Source organism: Lithobates pipiens, unplaced genomic scaffold (genome assembly GCF_037356315.1).
Source record: "Lithobates pipiens isolate NorthernLeopardFrog02 unplaced genomic scaffold, aLitPip1_a1.2 Scaffold_8, whole genome shotgun sequence".
NCBI classification, from domain to species: Eukaryota; Metazoa; Chordata; class Amphibia; order Anura; family Ranidae; genus Lithobates; species Lithobates pipiens.
This window is the reverse complement of record NW_027507903.1, coordinates 158,388,303-158,414,746: the sequence shown is the minus strand read 5'-3', so window position 1 is coordinate 158,414,746 and position 26,444 is coordinate 158,388,303. Positions and strand designations below refer to the sequence as shown.

General features: G+C 44.2%; 1 protein-coding gene across 1 annotated transcript in view; it reads left to right on the top strand.

The window, feature by feature from the left end:
- Positions 1 to 26,444, top strand: part of BEND7 (BEN domain containing 7) — a 125,851-nt gene that overhangs the window by 58,841 nt on the left and 40,566 nt on the right. The window contains exons 3-4 of the mRNA XM_077472183.1: positions 1,808 to 2,104; positions 18,521 to 18,643. Coding sequence (XP_077328309.1) covers positions 1,808 to 2,104; positions 18,521 to 18,643 — 420 coding nt within the window. The remainder of the gene's footprint in view (positions 1 to 1,807; positions 2,105 to 18,520; positions 18,644 to 26,444) is intronic.

The window sequence follows — 26,444 nt, the reverse complement described above, 5'->3', positions numbered from 1 at the left end:
GTTTGGGGGTTCTAAGTAATTTTCTAGCAAAAAATACAGATTTTAACTTGTAAACCCCAAATGTGAGAAATAGGCTGGATATATAATAGTCACACGACTGGACTTTCCGTCAGACTAGGTCCAACGGACTTTCGGCGGAGTTCCGACGGTCTTTTCGAATGAACGGACTTGGCCATACACAGTCACACCAAAGTCCGACAAATTTAAACATGATGACGTACAACCAGACTAGAATAAGGAAGTTCATAGCCTGTAGCCAATAGCTGCCCTAGCGTCGGTTTTCGTCTGTCGGACTAGCATACAGACGAGCGGATTTCTCCATAGGAACTGGGTCTGGCGGAAAGATTTGAAACATGTTCTATTTCTAAAGTCCGTCAGATTTTTGGACAACAAAGATCCGATGGAGTCCACACACGATCGAATTGTCCGGATTCGTTCCGTCGGATCTTTGCTGTCGAAAAGTCCGGTCGTGTGTACGTGGCATTAGTTATGAAAGGTGTAATTTTCCAAAACATTGTGACAAAAATTTACAACTTTAAAAAACTTGCTACTTTCCAAAAAGGGTTAATGGGGGGGTGGGGGGGAGGGGGATTTGTACTGCCCTGGCCTCAGGAAATGAGAGAGGCAGTCAGTACATCAGGACTGATCAATTTTCAAATATATATATATATATATATATATATATATGTATATATATATATACCATAGTTTGTAGAATCTATAACTTAAACACAGACTAAATAATATACATTTACTGATGTGGGTTACTTTACCAAAGAATTGTAGCAGACTACATTTTGGCCTAAATTTATGAAGAAAGATTGTTTGTTCCCAAAATTTTATAACAGAAACTAAGAATTTTTTTTTTTTTTAATTTTCTGTATTTTTTAATTTTATATAGCAAAAAATAAAAAAAACCCCGGCGGTGATTAAATACCACCACAAAAGCTCTATTTGTGTGAAAAAAAGTACATAAATTTTATTTGGGTACAGTGTCGCACTGCCACGTAATTGTCATTTAAGTGGCCTCACCGGCTGCTGGTCACTGAAATATTCATTTTAGCTACAGGTAAGCTTTATTATTAGCTTACCTGTATGTAAAAATACTAGAAAAGAGTTTACTACCACTTTAAAGTAGCACTGTGCTGAATAGCAAAAAAATGCCCTGGTGGTAAAACCCAGGGGGTAAAGCCGTCCGAAGTTCAGAAGGTTAATTTTACCTTTCATTGCCCTTCACCCTCCTTGCCCTCCCTCTTCTCCTCTTTTATTATTATTATTATTATTATTCTTCAATTGCAAAGAGTGCGGACCATGCATCCTCTGTTAGTTATTATTATTGTGAAAATTGCCACAAATAAAGATGAATGCATGGTATTCTACAATTATTTTTATCTCATTGAAAACCTATCAAATGTAAAAAAAAAAAAAAAAAAAAAAACAATATTATCAATATTTGACTCTTTGTAACTGTGTAAAAACCTTCTAATTAAAAAAAAAATGAAAATAATTAAGACTAATTCAGTAAAATCTCAATTGCGTTTCACATAAAAAAAGTAAAAATGGTAAGTGGATTGCTTTAGGACTAGACCATGTGTTTAAAATAAGTCTACTGTAAAAGTGATGTTTTATTTATAGGCTGAGCTTGATGGGCTTCGTCAGGCCTTTGCTTCTTATATGTTTGGGTATTCCCTGCTTCAATTCCCTACTGTGCTACTGACCACGTAAAAGTGTTCTGTGTGATGATCCTGGCAGAGGATGGTTGGTTTGGGCGCCAAAGCATGTCTAATCTTTCTTGTTATTTACACAGGGGATGAAGGTATGGAAATAAAGAAACAGATCACTGGTATGAGGAGACTGCTGAATGACAGCACTGTGCGGGTTTACCAGCGTGTTGGCAAAGAAGGGGAGAAACTTAAGGAGGAGCGTCATGACTTGGATATGAGTTGGACTGGTAGCCTGAGCCCACCATGTGCTGCTGATGATCCCATTCAGCAAGCACAGGCTCCATGGAACAACATGCCAATTCAAGCCAGTGAGTTTTCAGGGCAATATGGAACTCGCTCTAAGACTGGCCAGAATCATGTGAAAAGCCCAGTATCCAATGGTATGTAACATCTATGTAGATCTAAAATGAATGTATGGTCTGACATTTGTAAGCATTTTATATTATTTTGTGTTTTTCCTTGGTGCATGCAAATGTATAAATCCACAGTGAAATATAGGATTACTGTCATCACTGCAACCTGGAGAACCTGGGTGGTGCAGTTTAACCCCTTCAGCCCCGGAAGATTTTACCCCCTTCCTGACCAGAGCACTTGTTGCAATTCGGCACTGCACAATTGCGCGGTCATGCGACGTTGTACACAAACAAATTTTTTTTCCCCACAAATAGAGCTTTCTTTTGGTGGTATTTGATCACCTCTTGTGATTTTTATTTTTTGGGCTATAAACAAAAAAAGAGCTTCAATTTCGAAAGAAAACGCAATCATTTTTACTATTTGCTATAATAAATATCCCCCAAAAATATATAAAAAAATTATTTTTTTTCCACAGTTTAGGACGATATGTATTTTTCTACATATTTTTGGTAAAAAAAAAACGCAATAAGCATATATTAATTGGTTTGCGCAAAAGTTATAGCGTCTACAAAATAAGGATAGTTTTATGGCATTTTTATTAATTATTTTATTAGTAATGGCGGCGATCTGCAATTTATTTTTATTTTTTTATTGGGACTGGGAAATTATGGCAGACACATCGAACACTTTTGACAAATTTTTGGGACCATTGTCAATTATACAGCGATCAGTGCTATAAAAATGCACTGATTACTGTGTAAATGACAGTGGCAGGGAAGGGGTTAACCACAAGGGGGCGATGAAGGGGTTAAGTGTGTCCTAGGGAGTGATTCTAACTGTTGGGGGGGGATGGGCTACTACTCACATGACAGCCATCACTGTTCCCGATGACATGGAGCAGTGATCTCTGTCATGCCACAAGGCAGAACGGGGAAATGCCATGTGTACATAGGCACTTCCCCGTTCTGCGGCTCCGTGACACGATCGCCGGTGTCCCATGGCGTGCTGCTAACCCCACCAATTAAAGGGGACGTACAGGTACGCCCATTTGCCCACTGCTGCCATTGTGCCGACGTATATCGGCGTGCAACGGTCGGCAAGTGGTTGAAGTGTGGTATTTATATTGAGTAAATGGGATAATCAAAAACTGCAGTAAACCCTTTTGCACCAAGTATGTTTTACAAGTCGTTATAGACTTAAAGTGGTTGTATACCCACATTTTTAACTTTTACCTACAGGAAAGCCTATAATAAGGCTTACCTGTAGGTAAAAAAATATCTCCTAAACCTATACGGATGCGCGGGAGTGACGATATCGCGGCTCCGGCCACTCACAGCGCCGGAGCCGCGATACCCGGAAGAAACGCCGAGGGAGCATGTCAGCTCCCTCGGCGTGGATCGGGCCAGATGTCGGGGCCTCGTTCTAAGGTAAGTATTTCATAATGAGCTAGTATGCGGTGCATACTAGCTCATTATGCCTTTTTCTTTGCAGGTTTAAAAAAAAAAAAAAAATGTGCGGGTTTACTACCGCTTTAAGAGACAGCTACCCATTGAGGACCCTAGGAGCGGACATGAGATACAGATACACGTTAGACTATAATTATTTCATACTAAATTGTATAACACATTAGCATAGCAGTATGTGGAATAATAAAAAACGACAGTTAACTAACACCAGAGTCAGAGAATGTATCTATAGGCTGGTGTAGAATTATCTGCTGTAGGCCTTGTTTCATTTAGGTTTGTTTAATATACACAATATTGTCAAAAGCCTTTACACACATGAACTTTAATGGCATCTCAGTCTTAGTACGTAGGGTTCAATATTGAGTTGGCCCACCCTTTGCAGCTATAACAGCTTCAACTCTTCTGGAAAGGCTGTGCACAAGGTTTAGCAGTGTGTCTATGGGAATGTTTGACCAGTCTTCCAGAAGCGCATTTATGAGGTCAGGCACTGATGTTGGACGAGAATGCCTGGCTCACAGTCTCCACTCTAATTCATCCCAAAGGTGTTCTATCAAGTTGAGATCAGGACTCTGTGCAGTCCAGTCAAGTTCCTCCACCCCAAACTTGCTCATCCATGTCTTTATGGACCTTGATTGTGCATTGGTGCAGAGTCATGATAGAACAGGAAAGGGCCATCCCACAAAGTTGAGAGCATAAAATTGTCTAAAATGTCTTGATATGCTGATGCCTTAAGAGTTTCCTTCACTGCAACTAAGAGGCCAACCCCTGAATAACAACCCCACACTATAATCCCCCTCAACCAAATGATTTGGTCCAGTGCACAAAGCAAGGTCTATAAAGACATGGATGTTGGGGTGGAGGAACTTTAAAATGGTCCTGACCTCAACCCGATAGAACACCTTTGGGATAAATGAGATCAGAGAGTGCGAGCCTGGCCTTCTCGTCTAAGTGCCTGACCTCACAAATGTGCAAACATTCCCATAGAAACCCTCCTAAACCTTGTGGACAGCCTTTCCAGAAGAGTTGAGGCTGTTATAGTTATAATAAAATAATAGTTTTGACAATATAGTGTATAATCATACACAATGTGAACAAGTGTTCTATTCTCATGGCACTAAAACAGTCATTTTGGCATGTGCTGGAAATCCAAATACATGAAGGTTATGAAAGAATTCCATAAAATAAATTTTATTAGGCAAGTCATTATGTTATCCATTTTCAGTACATCATTTGTTATGCACTATATGTAAATCAAATGAAAATGTATGCATATGATGAAACAAATGCATAGACAGAGATTAATAAAAATGCATAGACAGAGACAAAAATGCGCAGACAGAAAAAATGTGTAGACAGATAAGCATTAATAAAAATGCATAGACAGAGACAAAAATGCATAGACAGAAAAAATGCATAGACAGATAAGCATAGATAAAAATGCATAGACAGAGACAAAAATGCGTAGACATAGACATAAACAGAGGGAAAAGTGCACGTTAAAACGATTACATTTGGAGATACAATATGCAGTTGAAGCTATAGGCATTGTGGCAGCACGCAGGTAAAATCACCTGGTTGTATTCAGGATGGGAAATATGTGTGTCCTAGATTCAGGCTTTATGCAGACTTTTACAATTAGAGGGGAAGAGTTAATGAGCCCAGCTGTAGTAAGTGGGCTCATTAAGACCTCTACAAAAAACCCCAGCATGCATAGGGAGATGCTCCATCCTGGAACCAGTTTTGTGTGTATAGACTGGGGAGTCTGAGATCTGTTCTGTGCGGTGAGTTAACGCCTGTGTGGCAAACCCCTACAATAGAGACAGGGACTGGGGCAGCACAAGGCTGCACCCAGTTGTTAGACAGGGAGTCTACGTGTGTAGTTAGAGGTCAAGCTGACCAGGATTTATTTTCGTGTTTTATTTTGTTTGGCTGTTATATGTATCACTGCATGTAGCCTAAATAAACCGGATCTTTTGTTTTTTGAACCTACACCGCTGTCTGCTGTGCCTGACTTTGTGTTGTGAACCCATCCAGGGGGTCACACACACCCGCTGCCGAGCTAACCCCTCACAGCATGTCTTAACTATTCTGTTATAATGTCCTCAATTATCAATGCTTATATCAGGTGGGAAAGAATTACTGTAAGGTACTTACCTACCAACTCCTGTTAGTGGCTGTGTGGGATGACTTATACCCTGATTGTACCTTGCACATTCGTTCACACAAGCATGCAAGCCCATGGCTGAGGATGTATGCTGGAGCTTCCAGCACTGATTGGTCCTTTGGTTTATTTATAGGGTCTTTGCCCTTAAATTAGCACTCATGATAGTGTCCATGTTCAACCACTTGCCTACCAGGCACTAACACCCCCTTCCTGCCCAGGCCATTTTTCAGCTTTCAGCGCTGTCGCACTTTGAATGAAAATTGCGCAGTCATGCTACACTGTACCCAAACAATTTTTTTTATCATTTTCTTCACACAAATAGAGCTTTCTTTTGGTGGTTTTTAATCACTGCTGTGTTTTTTATTTTTTACAAAAAATCTTTGGAAAAAAAAAGGTTCATTACTTTTTTCCTGTCTGTAAATTTTGTAACCAGGTAATTTTTCGCCTTCACTGATGTGCGTTGATGAGGCGGCACTGATAAGCTGAACTGGTGGGCATTGATGAGGTGGCACTGATGAGGAGGCACTAATATTCCGCACTTATGGGCACTGATAGGTGGCACTGATAGGTGCCACTGATGAGTACTGATAGGCGGCACTGATGGGCACTAATAGGCGGCACTGGTGGGCACTGATAGGGGACAGTGGCAGGCACTGATAGGCGGCACTGGTGGGCACGGATAGGCGTCATGGATAGGCGGTACAGATGGGCATTGATGGACAGCAGTGATAGGCGGCACTGATTGCCAGCATTGACTGGCATGGCTAATGGGCACTGATTTGTGGCACTTGTGGGCAATGGCGGGTACTGATTGCCGCCACTGGTGGGCACTCTATGCTGGCATTGGTGGGAACTGTATGTTACACTATTTCTTTATTGTAGTCAGGGCACAGATGATCATTGCCCTGATTACATCCCTAGCTGTCCCCTGTAAGGAGATGCCGCTGATCGACTCTCTTCTCCTCACACTCTGTCAGTGTGAGGCGAGGAGAGCCGATTACCGGCATCTCTGTGTTTACATGTGACTGGCTGTGATTGGACACAGTCAATCACATAGTTAAAGAGCTGTGGAAGTGGCTCTTTACACAGATTGGGGTCACGCCGTGTCCTAGCAACACGGCGCGGCCTCGATCGCCGTGCTGCACGGGCACGCAAGAGTGGCCATTCTGGGCCGCCGTCATATGACGCCATCCCAGAACAAGAGCTGCACCGCCCTAATCACGGAAGTTTTTTTTTTTTTAACCTTAATGCAGAGAATACATTAAAGTGGTTGTAAACCCTTGCATATACCCTGTAAAGTGACTGGCCTCAGGTGATGCATGGAGAGGAAACAAGTTCTCCTACATAAGCTGTACCTGTTTATCTGCATCTTCTCGTCTCTACATCTGTTCAAAGTGCTGTATTTATAATGCTTGTCTAAGAGATCGGAAAAAAGGGAGCAGGGAACTGAAATTACACTCTGCAGAGCTCAGTGAGGAGAACTCAGAGAGCTGATTGGAGGGAAGGGACACACCCCTCTCCACACAGCTCACAGGAACAGAGCTGAGGCTGTTTCCCTCCCCTGTCACAATTTTTCTTTTGGTGTCAGGAAAAATTGTCAGAAATTATTCATGCTGATAGCAGAGGAATAAAGACAGAAATTACACGTAATGCTCTTAATAGAGACAAGCACACAGTATAGAGGGATATACTTTGTTCATATTTCATCTTTGAGGTTAACAACCATTTTAAGGTTAAAAAAAAAAACCTTTAACCACTTGCCGACCAGGCACCGCAGATATACTGCAGCAGGGTGGCTCTACTGCACAAATTGCCATACCAGTACGGAGTTCCTTACAAAAGCTTTAGCAGTTGCGTGTGCGCGTGTGGCCTGGCGGCTGCGATGTCCGCCGGCCACCCGCGATTACTGCACAGAGAGCCAGAAACGGGTTTTTCAGTGTACACAAAGCAGATCCCCGTTCTGACAGGGGAGTAAAGAGAGATTGTCCATTCCTAGTGATCAGGAACAGCGATCTCTCTGTACTCCCTGTCAGTCCACTCCCCCCACAGTTAGAAACACCCCCCTAGGGAACACTTAAGCCTTTGATCGCCCCCTAGTGTTATCCACTTCCCTGCCAGTGTCATTTATACAGTAATCAGTAAATTCTTATAGCACTAATCTCTGTATAAATGTCACTGGTCCCGAAAAAAGTGTCAAAAGTTTCCTATCTATATACCGCAATGTCGCAGTCCCACTAAAAATCGCTGACCACAGCCATTACTAGTAAAAAAAAAAGTGTATAATAAAATAAAACTATCCCCTGCTTTGGTTTGCGCAAAAGTTATAGCATCTACAATCATATTGATCACTCTTATTACCACAAATATGTAGAAAAATACATATTGGCCTAAACTGATGAAGACATTTTTTTTTTAATTTGGATATTTATTATAAGAAAAAGTTAAAAATAATAATTTTTTTCAAAATTGTCGATATTTTTTTGTTTATAGTGCAAAAAATAAAAACTGCAGAGGTGATAAAATACCACCAAAAGAAAGCTTTATTTGTGGGAAGAAAATTTTAGTTTGGGTACAAAAACTAGGTATTTGTATTGCCATAGCAAATAAAGTTGATTTTAAAAAAATTAGTGACAGTGAAAAAAAATTATTTTAAGAAAAAAAAATGCCTACATTCCCCCTATGTTCACTCACAAATGCAAACGTAGATCCCACATGCAACAATGATCGCACCTCACATGTTAGGGCCGGTTCACACTGCAGGCGAGGCGAGGCGACTCCGACTTGCCTCGCCGCGACCTGCCGCGGCCTCAGCGGCGACTTGCAAATGACTTCTGTATAGAAGTCAATGCAAGTCGCCCCGAGGTCGCCCAAAAGTAGTACAGGAACCTTTTTTCTGAGTCGGAGCGACTCGAGTCGCTCCTCTCAGAACGGTTCCATTGTACAGAACGGGGGCGACTTGCGAGAGCGAGGCGAGGCGAGTCGTGTCGCCTCGCATCGCCCGCTGTGTGAACCGGCTCTAAGGTATTACTTGTACAGTATCACATGTACAGTAGAGCTGCACAATTAATAGTCCAGAATCGCAATCTTGACTAAAGTGTTTCACAATTCTTTCTATGCAAAGAATTCTCTCTGCTCTTCTGAAGCCACAGCCATCAAAAGAAAGGAAGAGAATAACTGGGCAGTCTGCCCAGAATAAAAACATTCTTTATCAGTTGAACTTAAGTATAAACATTGTAACAATTTGTCAAGAAATAGACTTTGTGTAAGTGAAAAATGTTTAACCACTTAAACACTAAACCTTTTTCTGACATTTGTTGGTTTCAAGTTAAAATCTTTTTTTTTTTGCTAGAAAATTACTTAGAACCCCAAAACATTGTATATCATTTTTTTAATAGACACTCTAGAGAATAAATGGTGGTTGTTGCAATATTTTATGTCACACTGTATTTGTGCAGCAATCTTTCAAATGCATTTTTTTAAATTACTTTAAATTACTTTAATGAATAAAAAAATAAAAAAACTAACCAGTAATGTTAGCCCATTTTTTTTTTTTTTTTGTATAATGTGAAAGATTTTACGTTGCGAGAATCGTGAGAGAAACGCAATCTTTATATTCTAAGCAAAAAAATTGTGATTCTCATTTTGGCCAGAATCGTGCAGCTCTAATGTACAGTATCACATGTGCGGTATCACATGTGCGGTATCACATGTGCGGTATCACATGTAAGCAGGGGCAGACTTACAACTCATGGGGCCCTCAGGCAATAGGAGATTATGGGGCCCCCAAGCAATCAGAGATTATGGGGCCACACAGAATACACACACACAGTGTACAATCACACAGTATACACAGACATGTTTCTATTGGTTGAGAAGGTACTGGAGAGGTGGGACAGCTGTAATCTCAGGATTTTTAGACCAAAAGGATGTCAGTAAGGGGCATTTCAGAGACAGATGTAAAAAAAAAAAAAAAAAAAAACTGATTTTTACATACTGTCCCTGGTTTTACTGAGGCTGGCAACCCTGATGGGGCCCCCTAGTGGCCCGAGCCCCTTGGGCAGTGCCCGTTTTGTTTTTTTCTCCAGGGTCCTTGCTTTCAGAAAGTATATAATCTGTGTATGTGAGAATGTCAAAGCTGGCCCGGATGGCAAGTGGTTAAAGGGGAACCTTGGGGTTTCTAAAAAGTCCAACATACAGTACATACTTACCTCCATGTTGTAGCATCAGTGTGATGCTGTAGCTGTACCCCTCCGGCTCTAAGACTAAGAACTGAGCAACTCATTATTGCTTAGCTTTTGTTCTTGGAATGGAGAGCAGTGACTGTCAGTCACCCCTTTCTGCTCTGCTCCTCCAGTGTTCACTGTCTTTGGCTCTCAAACATGTGCTGACAGCTGGAGCCAGCTGTCAATCAGGCAGTTGGGTAGATCCCGACAATATGGTTGGGATCCTTCACAAAGCCCTGATCAGCTCTGTGAAGTCGCAAGTAAGTGCACTCCTGTAACTAGGGATGAGCTTCGTGTTCGAGTCGAACACATGTTCGACTCGAACATCGGTCGTTCGTGCGTTCGCCGAATTCCGAACGTTTGGGCCGTTCGCGGCAAAATTCGTGTGGCCCACAATGCACTGCGATGGCGCAATGCATTGCTGTCTCACGATTGGCCAAGCATGCACTGTGACCCCGCATGCTTGGCCAATCGCAGCGCCAGTAGCGGGAAGAGCAATGGTTGGTCACAGGCATCCTGCCTGTGGCCAATCATAGCTCAGACAGTGTAGTGCACGCCCCACACTATATAAAGCTGCCTTTCAGGCGGCCTCGTGTAGTGTTTGTTAGCATCTGAAGCAGTGGGTGTTCTGTGTACCTTCAACACAGTTACACACCAATCGTTTTTGGCTGATTTACTATTTTGCTCTTGTGTAGTGGTTACTGTCTGTGCCCTGACCGCAGTATACACCACTATATTCACCTCACCTATATAGCTAGTGATCTAGCTTTAATAATAGAGCTTGCAGTCAGTAGTGTTAGTGCGTGCTGTCTGCGTGCTCTGTACCCAGTACATACCACTATATACACCTACATAGCTGTTCTCTATTTGAGCCCGATTGTCATTTGCTGGAGTTATTGGAAGTTGTGTGTGCCTCCAGCACAGCACAGTATACAGCTGTATATGCCCCTTTAACTCTGCTGTTTTCTTGTTATTGTCTGCGTGCCCTGACCGCAGTATACACCGTGATATTCACCTCACCTATATAGCTAGTGGTCCATCTTTAACAATAGAGCTTGCAGTCAGCAGTGTCACTCAGGAGATAGTGCGTGCTGTGTGCCTGCTCTGTACCCAGTACATACCGCTATTATCCACCTACATAGCTGTTCTCTATTTGGGCCCGATTGACATCTGCTGGAGTTATTGGAAGTTGTGTGTGCCTCCAGCACAGCACAGTATACAGCTGTATATACCCCTTTAACTCTGCTGTTTTCTTGTTATTGTCTGCGTGCCCTGACCGCAGTATACACCGTGATATTCACCTCACCTATATAGCTAGTGGTCCATCTTTAACAATAGAGCTTGCAGTCAGCAGTGTCACTCAGGAGATAGTGCGTGCTGTGTGCCTGCTCTGTACCCAGTACATACCGCTATTATCCACCTACATAGCTGTTCTGTATTTGGGCCCGATTGGCATCTGCTGGAGTTATTGGAAGTTGTGTGTGCTTCCAGCACAGCACAGTATACATCTGTATATACCCCTTTAACTCTGCTGTTCTATAAAAAAGGCATCTGCAGGAGTTAGTGGGTGTTGTGTGCCTCCAGCACAATATAAACTACCCAACTACTGTTTTACCCAACTCCCTTCAGGCCATTACCATGTCTGGAAGGCCAGCAAGGAGAGGCAGACAGGCGCGAGCCGATAAAAGAGGGCAAGCAGGCTCTGTGTCTAGAGACAACAGTGCTGGTCGGGGACGCGGTGCATCAGCACGTGGCCATGGGACATGCTTGTCCTTCTTTTCTGCAGCTGGACATGTTGAACCGCAACATGCCAACGACTTGGTAGAGTGGATGACCAAGCCCTCTTCATCCTCCTCATCCTCTCTCACCCAGTCTCAGGGTAGTAGAAAAGCAGCTGCCAACACATCGTCGTCCCTCCTCTCAATGTCATCATCAGTGACTCCTTCCCTAGACCCACCACGTCCTCCTGAGGAGTCTCCTGAACTCTTTGAGCACAGTGTTGGGTACATGCTCCAGGAGGATGCCCAGTGTTTGGTGGGCTCTGATGATGACACTCAGCTAGAGGAAGGCAGTAGCGTGAGCACAGAGAGAGGGGATGCTCAAGAAGGACAGCAATCTGGCAGTAATGTTCCACAAGCTGCAGCATACTGCCAGGTTTGCTACAGCGATGAAGAGGGAGGGGATGATGAGGGCACTGACTCCACGTGGGTGCCTGGAAGGAGGGAGGAGGAGGAGGAGGAGGAGGAGGAGGAGGAGGCACATGTCCAACGAGGCAGGATGCCCTCCGGGGGCCAGCTTAGGGGCAGCACACCGACTGAATCACACCGCAGAGCTCCGCCTGCGCAGAGCGCTTCCTCTGCGCAGAGCGCTTCCTCTGCGCGTTATTCTAAAAGTTCTTTGGTGTGGGCCTTTTTTGAGACGAGTGCATCAGATCGCACCGCTGCTATTTGCAACATATGTCTCAAGCGTATCTCACGTGGCCAAAACATCAGCCGCTTGGGCACCACATGCTTGACCAGACATATGTTGACCTGCCATGCAGCTCGTTGGCAAGCATACCTCAAAGACCCACACCAAAGAACAAAGCGGACCTCTCCTTGCTCCTCATCAGCTGGCATCTCCAACCCCACTAGACCTTCAGTCCTCTCTGAAACCTGCTCTGAGAGGAATGAAGGTGTAGAATTAGGTGTGTCACAGCCAAGTGCTTCCGGGAACTCTGCTAGTGGTACATCCACGTCCGATTATAGCAGACAAATGTCCCTGCCCCAGCTGCTGGACCGGCGGAAGAAATTTACTCCCAGCCATCCACATGCCCAGCGGTTGAATGCTAGCTTGGCTAAATTGCTAGCACTTCAACTGCTGCCTTTTCAGTTGGTAGATTCGGCCCCCTTCCGTGAGTTTGTACAATGTGCGGTTCCTCAGTGGCAGGTCCCCAAACGCCACTTTTTCTCACGGAAGGCAATTCCGGCTCTCTACCGGCATGTGGAAGGCAATGTCCTTGCCTCGCTGGACAGGGTGGTCAGCGGTAAGGTGCATATTACCGCTGACTCATGGTCCAGCAGGCATGGACAGGGACGTTACCTGTCTTTCACGGCCCATTGGGTCACTCTTCTGGCTGCTGGGAAGGATGCAGGACAAGGTGCAGTAGTATTGGAGGTTGTTCCGCCACCACGCCTCCAAAATGCTACTATTGGTTGTGACACACCTCTCTCCTCCACCCCCTCCTCTTCTTCTTCCTCCACGGCCTCTTCCAGTGCTCTGTCCTCAGAACCAGCGGTGCTCCGTAGGCGTTGCAGGGGCTACGCAAGTACGCAGGCAAAACGATGCCATGCCGTGCTTGCGCTGGTTTGTTTGGGGGACAGGAGCCACACTGGGGCGGATGTTTTGTCAGCTCTGCAGGGGCAGGCCGAGAGGTGGTTGACGCCACGCCAGCTTAAGCCAGGAATGGTGGTTTGCGACAATGGCACCAACCTCCTCTCCGCCCTCCGACAGGGACAACTGACCCATGTGCCCTGTGTAGCTCACGTCCTTAACCTGGTGGTGCAGCGGTTCTTGGGCAGGTACCCCGGCTTACAGGATGTCCTGAAACAGGCCAGGAGAGTCTGTGTGCATTTCCGCCGATCATTTAATGCCTGTGCTCGGCTGGCTGAGCTCCAAAAGGAGTTGAACCTGCCCAAGAACCGCCTTATATGTGACATGCCCACCAGATGGAACTCAACATTGGCCATGCTGCAGCGGCTGCACACGCAGCAGAGGGCCATCAATGAGTACCTGTGCGACTACGGCACCAGGACAGGGTCAGGAGAGCTTGGTTTTTTCTCACCACGCCAGTGGGGCATGATCAGGGATGCATGCACTGTCCTGTCACCGTTTGAGGAGGCCACAAGGATGGTGAGCAGTGACAGTGCATGCATCAGTGACACTATACCTCTTGTCCACCTCTTGGAGCATACGCTGCGTGGAATAATGGACAGGGCACTTGAGGCAGAACAGAGGCAGGAAGAGGAGGACTTCCTTGCCTCTCAAGGCCCCCTTTATCCAGACAGTGTTCCTGCTGTGCCACCCATCACACAGGAAGAGGGTGAGGAGGAGGAAGAGGAGGAGGAGGATGATTGTGTCAGCATGGAGGTGGAGGCTGGCACTCAGCATCAGCAGCAGCAGTCTTATAGGGATGATTTACAGTCCCAAGAAACACGTGGACTTGTACGTGGCTGGGAGGAGGTAGCTGCGGATCATGTTGTCCTTAGTGACCCAGAGGACTCCGGACCGAATGCCTCAGCTAACCTACGCTGCATGGCCTCCCTGATCCTGCAAAGCCTGCGGAAGGATCCTCGTATTCTTCGGATCAAGGAGAGGGACCATTACTGGCTGGCCACTCTCCTTGATCCACGGTACAAGGGTAAGGTTGCCGACCTTATCTTGCCATCGCAGAGGGAGCAGAGGATGAGACATCTCCGGGAGGCCTTGCAGAAAGCTCTGTGCAATGCGTTCCCAGAGACTGGGAGGTCACAAACTCCTGGTCCTGGACAACGTGTTGCTGAGGCATCAGTCAGAAGGAGCGGTGGAGAAGGTGGCCGTCTGACTGATGCGTTCAGACAATTTTTTAGTCCGCAGCCCCAAGGTATGATTGGTTCCAGCACCCATCGCCAGCGTCTAATTTACATGGTGCAGGAATACCTAGGGGCAAGGTCAGACTTGGACACCTTTCCCACTGAAAATCCTCTGGCTTACTGGGTCTTGAGGATGGATCACTGGCCAGAGCTTGCACAGTATGCAATTGAGCTCCTGGCCTGTCCTGCATCCAGCGTTCTTTCGGAACGCACCTTCAGTGCTGCTGGTGGCTTCGTTACCGATCACAGGGTGCGCCTGTCCACCGAATCAGTTGATCGACTGACCTTCATCAAGATGAATCAGTCTTGGATCACCCACAGCTACCAAGCACCTGAAGCTGATGTAACCGAATAATTTTTTTTGAAATACCACATCCCTTCAAGACTGCCTATGCTGATGCTGAGTGACTGTCCTGTTATGTTGATTGTCTATCCTCTTCCTCCTCCGCTGATATGTTGGAAGAACATTTTTGGTTCTGGGTGATGCCAGCAGCCCAATTTTTCTGCCCCTGTTTAACAGGGGAGTTTAAGTACAATTTTTGATGCAATGCTTTGCAGCAGGGCTAATTCCTGCAATAAAACTAGAGTGTATGGCAGAGGTTGCAGTGTGATGGCACCAGTGCCTAAGGCCCAATTTTTCTGCCCCTGTTTAACAGGGACATGTAATTACAATTCTTGATATAATATTTCACAGGAGGGCCCCTTCCTGTGCCCACCCAGAGTAACTGTGAGGACTTATAGTGTTGTGGCACCAGCACCACAACCACCAAAGGTCAATTTTTCTACCACTGTTCAACAATGGCATGTAATTACAATTCTTGATATAATCGTTCACAGCAGGGCGCTCCAGCGGCCACCAAGAGTCACTTTGAGGGCTTACAATGTTGTTGCAAAACCAACACCTTGTTCCGCCATTTCTGCAGAGCATATAGGGCAGGCCCCTACTTTCAAACATCCAATTTACAAACATCTCCTACTTGCAAACGGAAGGAGACAACAGCAAGTGAGATGAAAAAAGATGGACGACAAAACAAATTATACAGGGGTGATAACCCTTCCCTATGTTTTCCAAAAAGCTTAAAGATATTTTTTTTGACTGGAGCTACACTTTAATAATGTACCGCTTGAAAATGACAAACAGATTCAACTTAACACAACAAACCTACACAGTCCCTGTCTTGTTTGCACCGCCTGTATACTGCTGTTCTGAGTATATAGGGCCTGGGGGCCACACGCATTTCCTTTTTTTAATATGGGTACGGGGTTCCCCTTAATATGCGTACAAGACCCAAATAGGCTGGTAATGGGCAGGGAGGGCTACCCATGTCATTTTTCTGAATGATTTTCAACCATATTACAGGAACCAGATATAACATTAAAACCGCAAGCAGTTTTAAATGGTGTTATTTCCGTTTAATGTCATTTTGTGCAGGGACTGTTCTAAACACGGGAAACACGTGGCACTTCACAGGCATACTATAGACACCCCCCAGGCACCATATTTAAAGGAATATTTCACTTTTTTTTTTTCACTTTAATCGTCATTAAAATCAGTGCTCCCGCCAAAACGGTAGTTTTTAAAACTTTTTTTTGCAGTGACCCATGTCCCCTGAGGCAGGAGGCAGATCGCCAAACCCTTTTTAGCACACTATCTTGCATATTAGCCGTTAAAATTAGCACTTTCCAATTCGAACGTTCGAGTCCCATAGACTTCAATGGGGTTCTAACGTTCGTGCCGAACGCGGGGGTCGTTCGCAAGTTCTGGTGCGAACCGAACCGGGGGGTGTTCGGCTCATCCCTACCTGTGACCAAAAAAAAGCTTTGACCATACTCCTCTTTTAAACTGGGTACCTACCAATTACATCGTGCTACACACACAGTGCTGCTATGCACCTTTGCTAAAAAGATAATGATGTGCTATTTTATTTCTGCCTGAGAATAATTCTTCTGATTATTATCAGAATTTAAATAATGGCAGTTTAGTCATATTGATTTATCCATTTACTTGTCAAACCTTGTACAATGTAATGTAACACAAAGTACTTTTATTGAATTAAACAACTTGCTACGTACAAGTGATACTATAGTAAAAGTGCTGAATTTGAAAAAGTGAAACTTTTTTGCATATCTAATAAGAAAATTTTAAATATGTAGTAAATTCAACAGAAAACTTTGTTGAAAAGGCAAGAAAGCTGAAGAAATTTAGATCCCAAAGGCAGGCATCACCATCAAGTAGCTTCTTAGAAGAACATAGCATTTGCTAATAGACTTACATTTATTTTATGGTGGCAATATGCCTTACAGCAGGCATTTTCAGCACGATCATCAGCTCTATCTTGGCAATGGTTTTCAGATTGCTCCAGTTTATACTTTTGCCCTGTGTACTTGTATGGAAAGTGTGCTTGCAGTATAAATAGATGTACTTTTTAATTTGGTGAACATGTGACATATTACGGCGGCACAGTGGTGTAGTGGTTAGCACTCTCGCCTAGCAGTAAAAAGGGTTGCTGGTTTGAATCCCAACCACGACACTACCTGCCTGGAGTTTGCATGTTCTCCCTGTGCCTGCGTGGGTTTCCTCCCACCCTCCAAAGACATGCAGGTAGATTAATTGGCTTCTGTCCAAAATTGGCCCTAGAATATGAATGGGGACCTTAGGTTGTGGTCTCCTTGAGGGTAGGGACCGATGTGAGTGTGCAATGTAAAGGGATAGGGACAATTGTAGACAATCAGGTTGAACTGGATGGACTGGTGTCTTTATTCAACCTTAGTAACCATGTAACCAACCATGTAACCATATATTATGCCATGGCGTAAATATACTTCTGGAGGCTCCTGTACAAAAAACAGTCCTTTGATGCTCTTTGTTGCTTTGTATGTGGATCCTTTGGTATAGGACCCACCTTGCCAGACCTGGTCTTTAGTAGGAATTCACAAGATACTAGCAGTATTGTGGTCTTCCATACAACATCTCATTATTTACTATCACTTTCTATGATGTTGCCAGCACATACTGCACCAACCAAATCCCATGGCTTCTATAGAGGGCTCCAGATAGCATTTAAGAAAAGGTAGGGCCCTTTTCCATCTTTACGACACCTTGAAGAGCAGTACTTGTGAATACAGGCCTATGCAAGAGTACAAACACAATATAGAACATACAGGCCGGCACGGCAACTCTACAGCTTCTCCATAGAAAATATTTATGTAAGCATTACAGCAATAACGTTATCGAAAAATACTGACGCGTTTCGTCCTTAGGCTTTTGGTGATGGCCTAAGGCCGAAACACGTCACTTTTTGGATGATGCTATTGCTGTAATGCTTAAATAAATATTTTCTATGGAGAAGCTGTTGAGTTGATGGCCTGTACTTTCTATGGATCTTTTGTGAGCTTAATTATCCAGAGCACCGACTACTCTACACACCAACTATACTATATAGCAGTTGAGCTCGGGTGGGTTTTTCTCTTACAAACAGAATATACATCTTTAATAAACATACTTACTGTGTCCATGCACATTAGGACAATTAGAGGCATATTTTAAGCTCAAATGTTTAGAGGCAGAAAAAAAACTTTCTGGTTTTACGTTACTGATTGGAGCTTTCTGGGAGATAAAACGCTAAACTCTCATAAACTCTCCTAAACTGTATAAAAAAACACTATATGAGCTTTTTTTTTCTGCCAAGAGAACTGGCGTTTTTTTAAGCCCAATGTGCATGGAGCCTTAAAGGAAAGCTCCAAAAATAAGACCTAAAAAGGACAGCAGGAACTAAGTGTAATTATTATACTTACCTCCATGATGTCCTTTCTCCTAGTTCTAGGAGAGCTGGATTTCAGAAAGGACAGCACAGAGGTAAGTGTAATTAACACATAAATCCCACTGTCCTTTTCAAATATAGCTCCTGGGGCTCTCATTTAAAAATGCAAAAACAATCAAATCGAGCAGAAAGACTGACGGAATAACTCTTATTTACAGGTGAATTGCCACTGGTGAATTCTGTGACCGATACCAAGTGTTGCACGTGTAACTGTCAGCCTACTCTGCAGGCCATCCTTCAAGAGCTCAAAGCTATGAGGAAGTTTATGCAAGTACAAGCAGGTATGTCACACTATACTAACACAACTGTGTCGATGTGAAGACGCCTTCTTTGAAAGGACAACATGTTTTTTACATTTTTGGCAGTGCAAGGTGATTCAAGACATGTTAAAAGCAGTAATAGATGACAAATCTATCTGATTTTAGATTACTGCAGTTATCCTAGGGAAGAAATGTTTTGTTATTTGTCTTTTGTACTACTCAATGTATTATGTTTGCAAGTTTAGTACATGGGCACAAAATTTAATTCATTAAATTGAACCTGTGCTTTGCTCATGACCAAGTTCTCAAAGCTATCACCTTTCCCATCTTTGCATACTTGCCTTTTTTTTGTACCCCAGCTGCTCTGATTGACTGTCAAAGTTAGGTGGTTCTGTGTAAGCTCACACTTTACAGCAGGGGTCCCCAACCACCGGGCCATGGCCTCTTTGCACCCAGGCTGTGAGTGTGGTGGGCTGGCGGGTGAGTGAGCCAATTGGTGAGCAGGCGGACAGGATAGTAAGCGAGCGGGCAGGCAGACCAATGAGTGGGTGGGCAGGCAGGCCAGTGAGTGGGCAGGCCAGTGAGTGGGCGGGCGGACGAGCGAGCAGAGAGATTACATCATATCTCACCACCCGCCCTGCACCACCGCAGTTTCACCCTCACTTTGCAGCCGCGAGTAGCAAAGAGATTACATAATCTCTCACTGCCCACCCTCACTCTGGAACACAGCCACTGGCAAGTGACAATCCACATCTTGTGAAAGGCGACGTGGCAAGTGACAATCTGCATCTGATGGCAGGTAACATGACAAGTGACAATCCACATCTGGTGGCAGGTGATGTGGCAAGTGACAATCTGCATCTGAAGGCAGGTGACATGGCAAGTGACAAGTTGCATATGAAGGCAGGTGACGTGACAAGTGACAATCCGCATCTGGTGGCAGGCGATGTGGCAAATGACAATCCGCATCTGGTGGCAAGTACCATGGTAAGTGGTAAGCTGCATCTGGTGGCAGGTGACGTGGCAAGTGACAAGCTGCATCTGGTGGCAGGCGATGTTGGCAAGTGACAATCCACATCTAGTGGCAAGTACCATGGCAAGTGACACGCTGCATCTGGGGGCAGGTGACGTGGCAAGTGACAAGCTGCATCTGGTGGCAGGCGATGGTGACAATCTGCATCTGAAGGCAGGTGACGTGGCAAGTGACAAGTTGCATATGAAGGCAGGTGATGTGACAAGTGACAAGCTGCATCTGGTGGCAGGCGACATGGGAAGTGACAATCCACATCTGGTGGCAAGTACCGTGGCAAGTGACAAGCTGCATCTGGTGGCAGGCAACAGTGGCATGTGACATACTCAGGGCTCCCACTGATTCTGCATTATGGTGAGTTGAACTATTTAATTTTATATTACAATGTAATAATAGAAATAATGTGCTTCAATCATCCTGACACCATAACAACCATGGTGTCATGATAATTGAAGCACCAGCACAAGCCATTGCCCTGCCAAATTGCCTGCGAAAAAACGCATTTGCGTTTATTATTTTTTTTAAAGGTGAACCTATCCTTTAACCACTTTTAGACCGGACCATTTTGCTGGCTTAAGACCAGACCACTTTTTTCGATTCGGCACTGTGTCGCTTTAACTGACAAATGCGCGGTCGTGCAATGTGGCTCCCAAACAAAATTAGTATTTGATCACTCCTGCGGTTTTTATTTTTTGTGCTATAAACAAAAATAGAGCGACAATTCTGAAAAAAAACACATTATTTTTTACTTTTTGTTATAATAAATATCCCCCAAAAATATATAAAAAAACATTTTTTCCCTCAGTTTAGGCCAATACGTATTCTTTAGAAAAGTACACTCAAAGGAACACTGCGCTGCCTAAAAGCTCTTAAAATAAGCAAAATCAAGCAGCTAACACAACAGATAAATTTGTTTCTAAAAGTAAATAGGTATATAAAGTGTAGCGCTAAAGATGATAGTCTGGTTAGAACATGTCAGGACCCCAAGACATATAAACCTACATGAAATGATACTGTAGTGAGCTGGTGGCCTATACTAAAAAAAAAATCAAATAAAATTACAAAACGATGTGATACTATCAAATTCAAAAATACACAGAGTGTAATTAGTGATACACATTAATGACCCGTGCAGATATTAACTTTTCACATATGTAAACCTGAAGCTGGGCTAGTGATGAACCTGCACAGAAAGCCTAATTAATACAACATATTAAACCAAAAAATATATATGTTGGCAGCAGTGCAGTTAACCGACGCGTTTCGCCTCCATAGACCGTCTGGGGTCTATGGAGATGAAACGCGTCGGGGAGACTCCACTGCCACCAATATACATTTTTTTTACAAGCGCTTGAAACACTTTTAAAATGTAAGTGTCTTACTTTTTAATAAATTTTCGTTGCTATATGGTCTTCTCTATCCTCTCCCACTATATTGGTTGAAATTGGATCCCTGTGTGGAGACGGACCCCCTTTGAAAGGTTCGTGGACGCAGTTCCAGATATCGCATCCCAGGTCGCCAGCTGACACTTCTAAGCTCTTTTGACTCATAGAACGTATGTTCATTTGGGTCTGAGCTATTCGGTAAGCTCACATCTTTATAGGTGGTGGGACTGTCACAGTAGCAATTGTGCGTCAACATACGTTTTGAAGAAACGCCCATATCCATCCACGTGGGATTTTCTTGCATGTTCAACTTTTTCACCTAAAGACTTTTTTTCACCTGCTTCATGCTTATCTAAGTTGTATTAATTAGGCTTTCTGTGCATATTCATCACTAGCCCAGCTTCAGGTTTACATATGTGAAATGTTAATATCTGCACGGGTCATTAATGTGTATCACTAATTACACTCTGTGTATTTTTGAATTTGATATTATCACATCGTTTTGTAATTTTATTTGATATTTTTTTAGTATAGGCCACCAGTTCACTACGATGCATATTCTTCTACATATTTTTGTTTAAAAAAAATTGCAATAAGCGATTATTGATTGGTTTGCACAAAAGTTATAGCGTTTACAAAATAGGGGATAGTTTTATGGCAATTTTATTAATAATTTCTTTTTGTACTAGTAATGGCGGCGATCAGCGATTTTTATTGTGACTGCGACATTATGGCGGACACATCGGATATTTTTGACACATTTTTGGGACCATTGTCATTTATACAGCAATCAGTGCTATACAAATGCAGGGATTGGCAGTGAAGGGGTTAACCAGGGGGTGGCAGTGTAGCGGTTAAGTGTTCCTAGGGGCGTGTTCCTAACTGTGGGGGGCTGGGCTTTGTGTTAGTGAACACTGATCTCTGTTCCAATCACATGGAGCAGAGATCAGCGTCACTTGTTGCTAGGCAGAACAGGGAGATGCTGTTTACAACGGCATCTCCCCGTTCAGCCGCCCCGTGAGACGATTGCGGGTATCCCCGCAGTGATCGAGTCCGCGGGACCCGCGACCGGACTCACGGGGGTCCCGACCGGCACGAGAGTGCGCCGGCGGCTCGCACACGATGGCAGGGCGGCATATAAAAATGGACATACCTGTACGCCAATATGCCTGCCTGTGCCATTCTGCCGACGTACATCGGGGTGTGCCGGTCGGGAACTGGTTAAAGTATATGCAAATCATCATCTTGTAAAACAACCTATTCAGCATCCAACTGTCCCTGATTTGGAAAGCCCCTCTTTCCTCCTCATTTGTCCCTCATTTTGGTCTGATCTACAGTGGGGATGGAAAGTATTCAGACCCCCTTTGCTATATTGCAGCCATTTGCTAAAATCCTTTAAGTTAATTTTTTTCCTCATTAATGTACACAGCACCCCATATTGACAGAAAAACACAGAATTGTTGACATTTTTGCAGATTTATTAAAAAAGAAAAACTGAAATATCACACGGTCCTAAGTATTCGGACCCTTTTGCTGTGACACTCATGTATTTAACTCAGGTGCTGTCCATTTCTTCTGATCATCATTGAGATGGTTCTACGCCTTCATTTGAGTCCAGCTGTGTTTGATTATACTGATTGGACTTGAATAGGAAAGCCACACACCTGTCTATATAAGACCTTACAGCTCACAGTGCATGTCAGAGCAAATGAGAATCATGAGGTCAAAGGAACTGCCTGAAGAGCTCAGAGACAGAATTGTGGTAAGACACAGATCTGGCCAAGGTTACAAAAAAAATTCTGCTGCACTTAAGGTTCCTAAGAGCACAGTGCCCTCCATAATCCTTAAATGGAAGACGTTTGAGACGACCAGAACCCTTCCTAGAGATGGCTGTCCAGCCAAACTGAGCTATTGGGGGAGAAGAGCCTTGATGAGAGAGGTAAAGAAGAACCCAAAGATCATTGTGGCTGAGCTCCAGAGATGCAGTCAGGAGATGGGAGAAAGTTGTAGAAAGTCAACCATCACTGCAGCCCTCCACCAGTCGGGGCTTTATGTCAGAGTGGCCCGACGGAAGCCTCTCCTCAGTGCAAGACACATGAAAGCCCGCATGGAGTTTGCTAAAAAAAAAAACACCTGAAGGACTCCAAGATGGTGAGATGATGTGATGAGACTAAGATAGAACTTTTTGGCCTTAATTCTAAGTGGTATGTGTGGAGAAAACCAGGCAATGCTCCTCAACTGTCCAATACAGTCCCAACAGTAAAGCACGGTGGTGCCAGCATCATGCTGTGGGGGTGTTTTTTCCAGCTGCAGGGACAGGACGACTGGTTGCAATCGAGGGAAAGATGAATGTGGCCAAGTACAGGGATATCCTGAATGTAAACCTTCTCCAGAGTGCTCAGGACCTCAGACTGGGCCGAAGGTTTACCTTACAAAAAGATAATGACCCTAAGCACACAGCTAAAATAATGGAGTGGCTTCACAACAACTCCGTGACTGTTCTTGAATGGCCCAGCCAGAGCCCTGACTTAAACCCAACTGAGCATCACTGGAGAGACCTAAAAATGGCTTTCCACCAACGTTTACCATCCAGCCTGACAGAACTGGAGAGAATCTGCATGGAGGAATGGCAGAGGATCCCCAAATCCAGGTGTGACTTGTATCTTTCCCAAAAAGACTCATGGCTGTATTAGATCAAATAGGTGCTTCTACTAAATACTGAGCAAAGGGTCTGAATACTTAGGACCATGTGATATTTCAGTTTTTCTTTTTTAATAAATCTGCAAAAAATATCAACAATTCTGTGTTTTCAATATAACGAAGAGTGAAAGAAAAAAAACATTTAAATTCCTAAAAAATAAAAAGACCACAAATTTTGAAAAAAAATATTTTTTTTACTTAGTTTCTGTCAGAAAACTTTGTCACTTAGTAATTTTTCTCCTTCACTGATGTGCACTGATGAGGCTGCACTGATGGGCATTGATAGGCTGAACTGGTGGGCACTGATTAGGTGGAATTTATGAGGAGGCACTGCACTACACTAGATTCACTGCCGCTTATGGCACAGGATCCCCATAAAGAAAAAAAAAAGCTTCTATAGCATAAAATCTTTGGATGTTTTAATAGTAAAAAAAACTGTAATGCTCTTACAATTATGCAGATAAATTCAAGCATAAAAACAAGCCAGCTGGCTCAAAACTACAGCCCATCACTCTGCGACCTGCGTGAAAGTGGTGACGTCAGCACTTCGCTCCTTCCTACGCATTTCGTCACAAATGACAACGTCCAGGGTCTACAATCTTGTCCCTGACAACCATGGACAGCTCTTTGATCTTGGCCATGGTGGAAAGATTGGAATCTGATTGATTGCTTTTGCGGACAGGTGTCTTTTATACAGGCAACAAGCTGAGATTAGGCGCACTCCCTTTAAGAGAGTGCTCCTAATTTCAGCTCATTACCTGTATAGAAGACACCTGGGAGCCAGAAATCTTCCTGATTGATAGGGGATCAAATACGTATTTCACTCATTAAAATGCAAGTCAATTTGTAACTTTTTTTAAATGCGTTTTTCTGGATGTTTTTGTTGTTATTGTGTCTCAGTTAAAATAAACCTACCATTAAAATTATAGACTGATCATTTCCTTTTCAATGGGCAATTGTACAAAATCAGCAGGGAATAAAATACCTTTTTCCCTCACTGTAGCAAGGTGTACCTAATAAAGTAAAGGGATGGCCGACACTCAGGATGACATCCAAATAGTATTTCTTTATTAAATGCATGTACAAAGCTGTTCTACAGCATTAAATAAAGTAATACTATTTTGGATGTCATCCTGAGTGCCGACCATCCCTTTCCTTTATATTGGTACATTGGAGGTGTCAGCAGCCTCAAGGTCTGAGCACTGGGTAGAGCTTTTCATGTGGGAAGGTTGCAGCGCCTATACACCTGTTCCCGGCGGCTGGTGCTCAAAATTTTTGGGGGGGAGCGCAAACAAGCTGAAAGATTCTGAAAAAAACACAATTGCAGCCTCACTGTACCATCAATCGCAGCCACTGTGCCCATCTTTTGCCGCCACTGTGCCCATCAATTGCTGCCACTGTGCCCATCAATTGCTGCCACTGTGCCCATCAATTGCCACCACTGTGCCCATCAATTGCCACCACCGTACCATCAATTGCCACCACCGTGCCCATCAATTGCCACCACTGTACCATCAAACCCAGCCACTGTGCCATCAAACCCAGCCACTGTGCCATCAAACCCAGCCACTGTGCCATCAAACGCAGCCACTGTGCCATCAAATGCAGCCACTGTGGCATTAAACGCAGCCACTGTGCCCATCAATTGCTGCCACTGTGTCCATCAGACGCAGCCACTGTGCCCATCAAACGTAGCCACTGTGCCCATCAAACGTAGCCACTGTGCCCATCAAATGTAGCCACTGTGCCCATCAAACGTAGCCACTGTGCCATACCAAATGCTCCCACTGTGCCATATCAAATGCTCCCACTGTGCCATATCAAATGCTGCCACTGTGCCCCATCAAATGCTCCCACTGTGCCATATCAAATTCTACCAGTGTGTCCCCCGCCCGCTGTCTGCACTTACCCTGTCTCGGTGGGACATCTCAATGCGCCTCGATGTCTTCTCCCGTCCTCTCTTCCCATCCTCTGCTATGATTGGACGCCTGATAGGTGCCCAGTCGCAGCACCTGTTGTTTCAGCCATTCAGGTGACGGGTAACAGATCCGAGCACCTGATTGGCGGAGAGGTGGTTTAGTGTTAGGAAAGAGTATTCATTTGCTTTTCTAACACAATTGAGTGACGTGTGAGTGCCATGCTGGCATGGCGCTCGCAGGTCACCTTTTTTGACGCCTATTAGAGCCTATAGCACTAACCTGGTGCTTAAAAAACACCCCCCGCCACTGTAATACAGGTGCCTGGCACCCGAAAAGGGATCGAGCACCAGATTAGGGGATGGCAGCAGCGGCCATAGATAGATTCATGCATCTATTGGTGCTAGAGGGGGTGGCAGGAGAGAGGGGGCGGCGCCTGTGTGCCCTTATGGACGCACCGCCACTGCCTGTACCTAATAAAGTGGTCGGTGAGTGTATATAATGCTATTACTAAGCTCCTTCTTAACATGCTAGTTACCTGGCTGTCTTCACCTTCAATGCCCTGACTCACTGACCTGGAACAAAGATGGAGGAAGTATAATCCGGGAAAACTCATAATCCTTTATTTGCATAATTGTTACAGGTTATTGGTACAAAAAACAAAGGTACTGAACAATATAATATTCAGGCAACTCGCATTATTACAAGGAGAGGCCCTCAGTGCCCCTGCTGTACAAGTTTCATTTAATTACAGATAAAGATTTTTTTTATATGTATACTCAATTCATTAT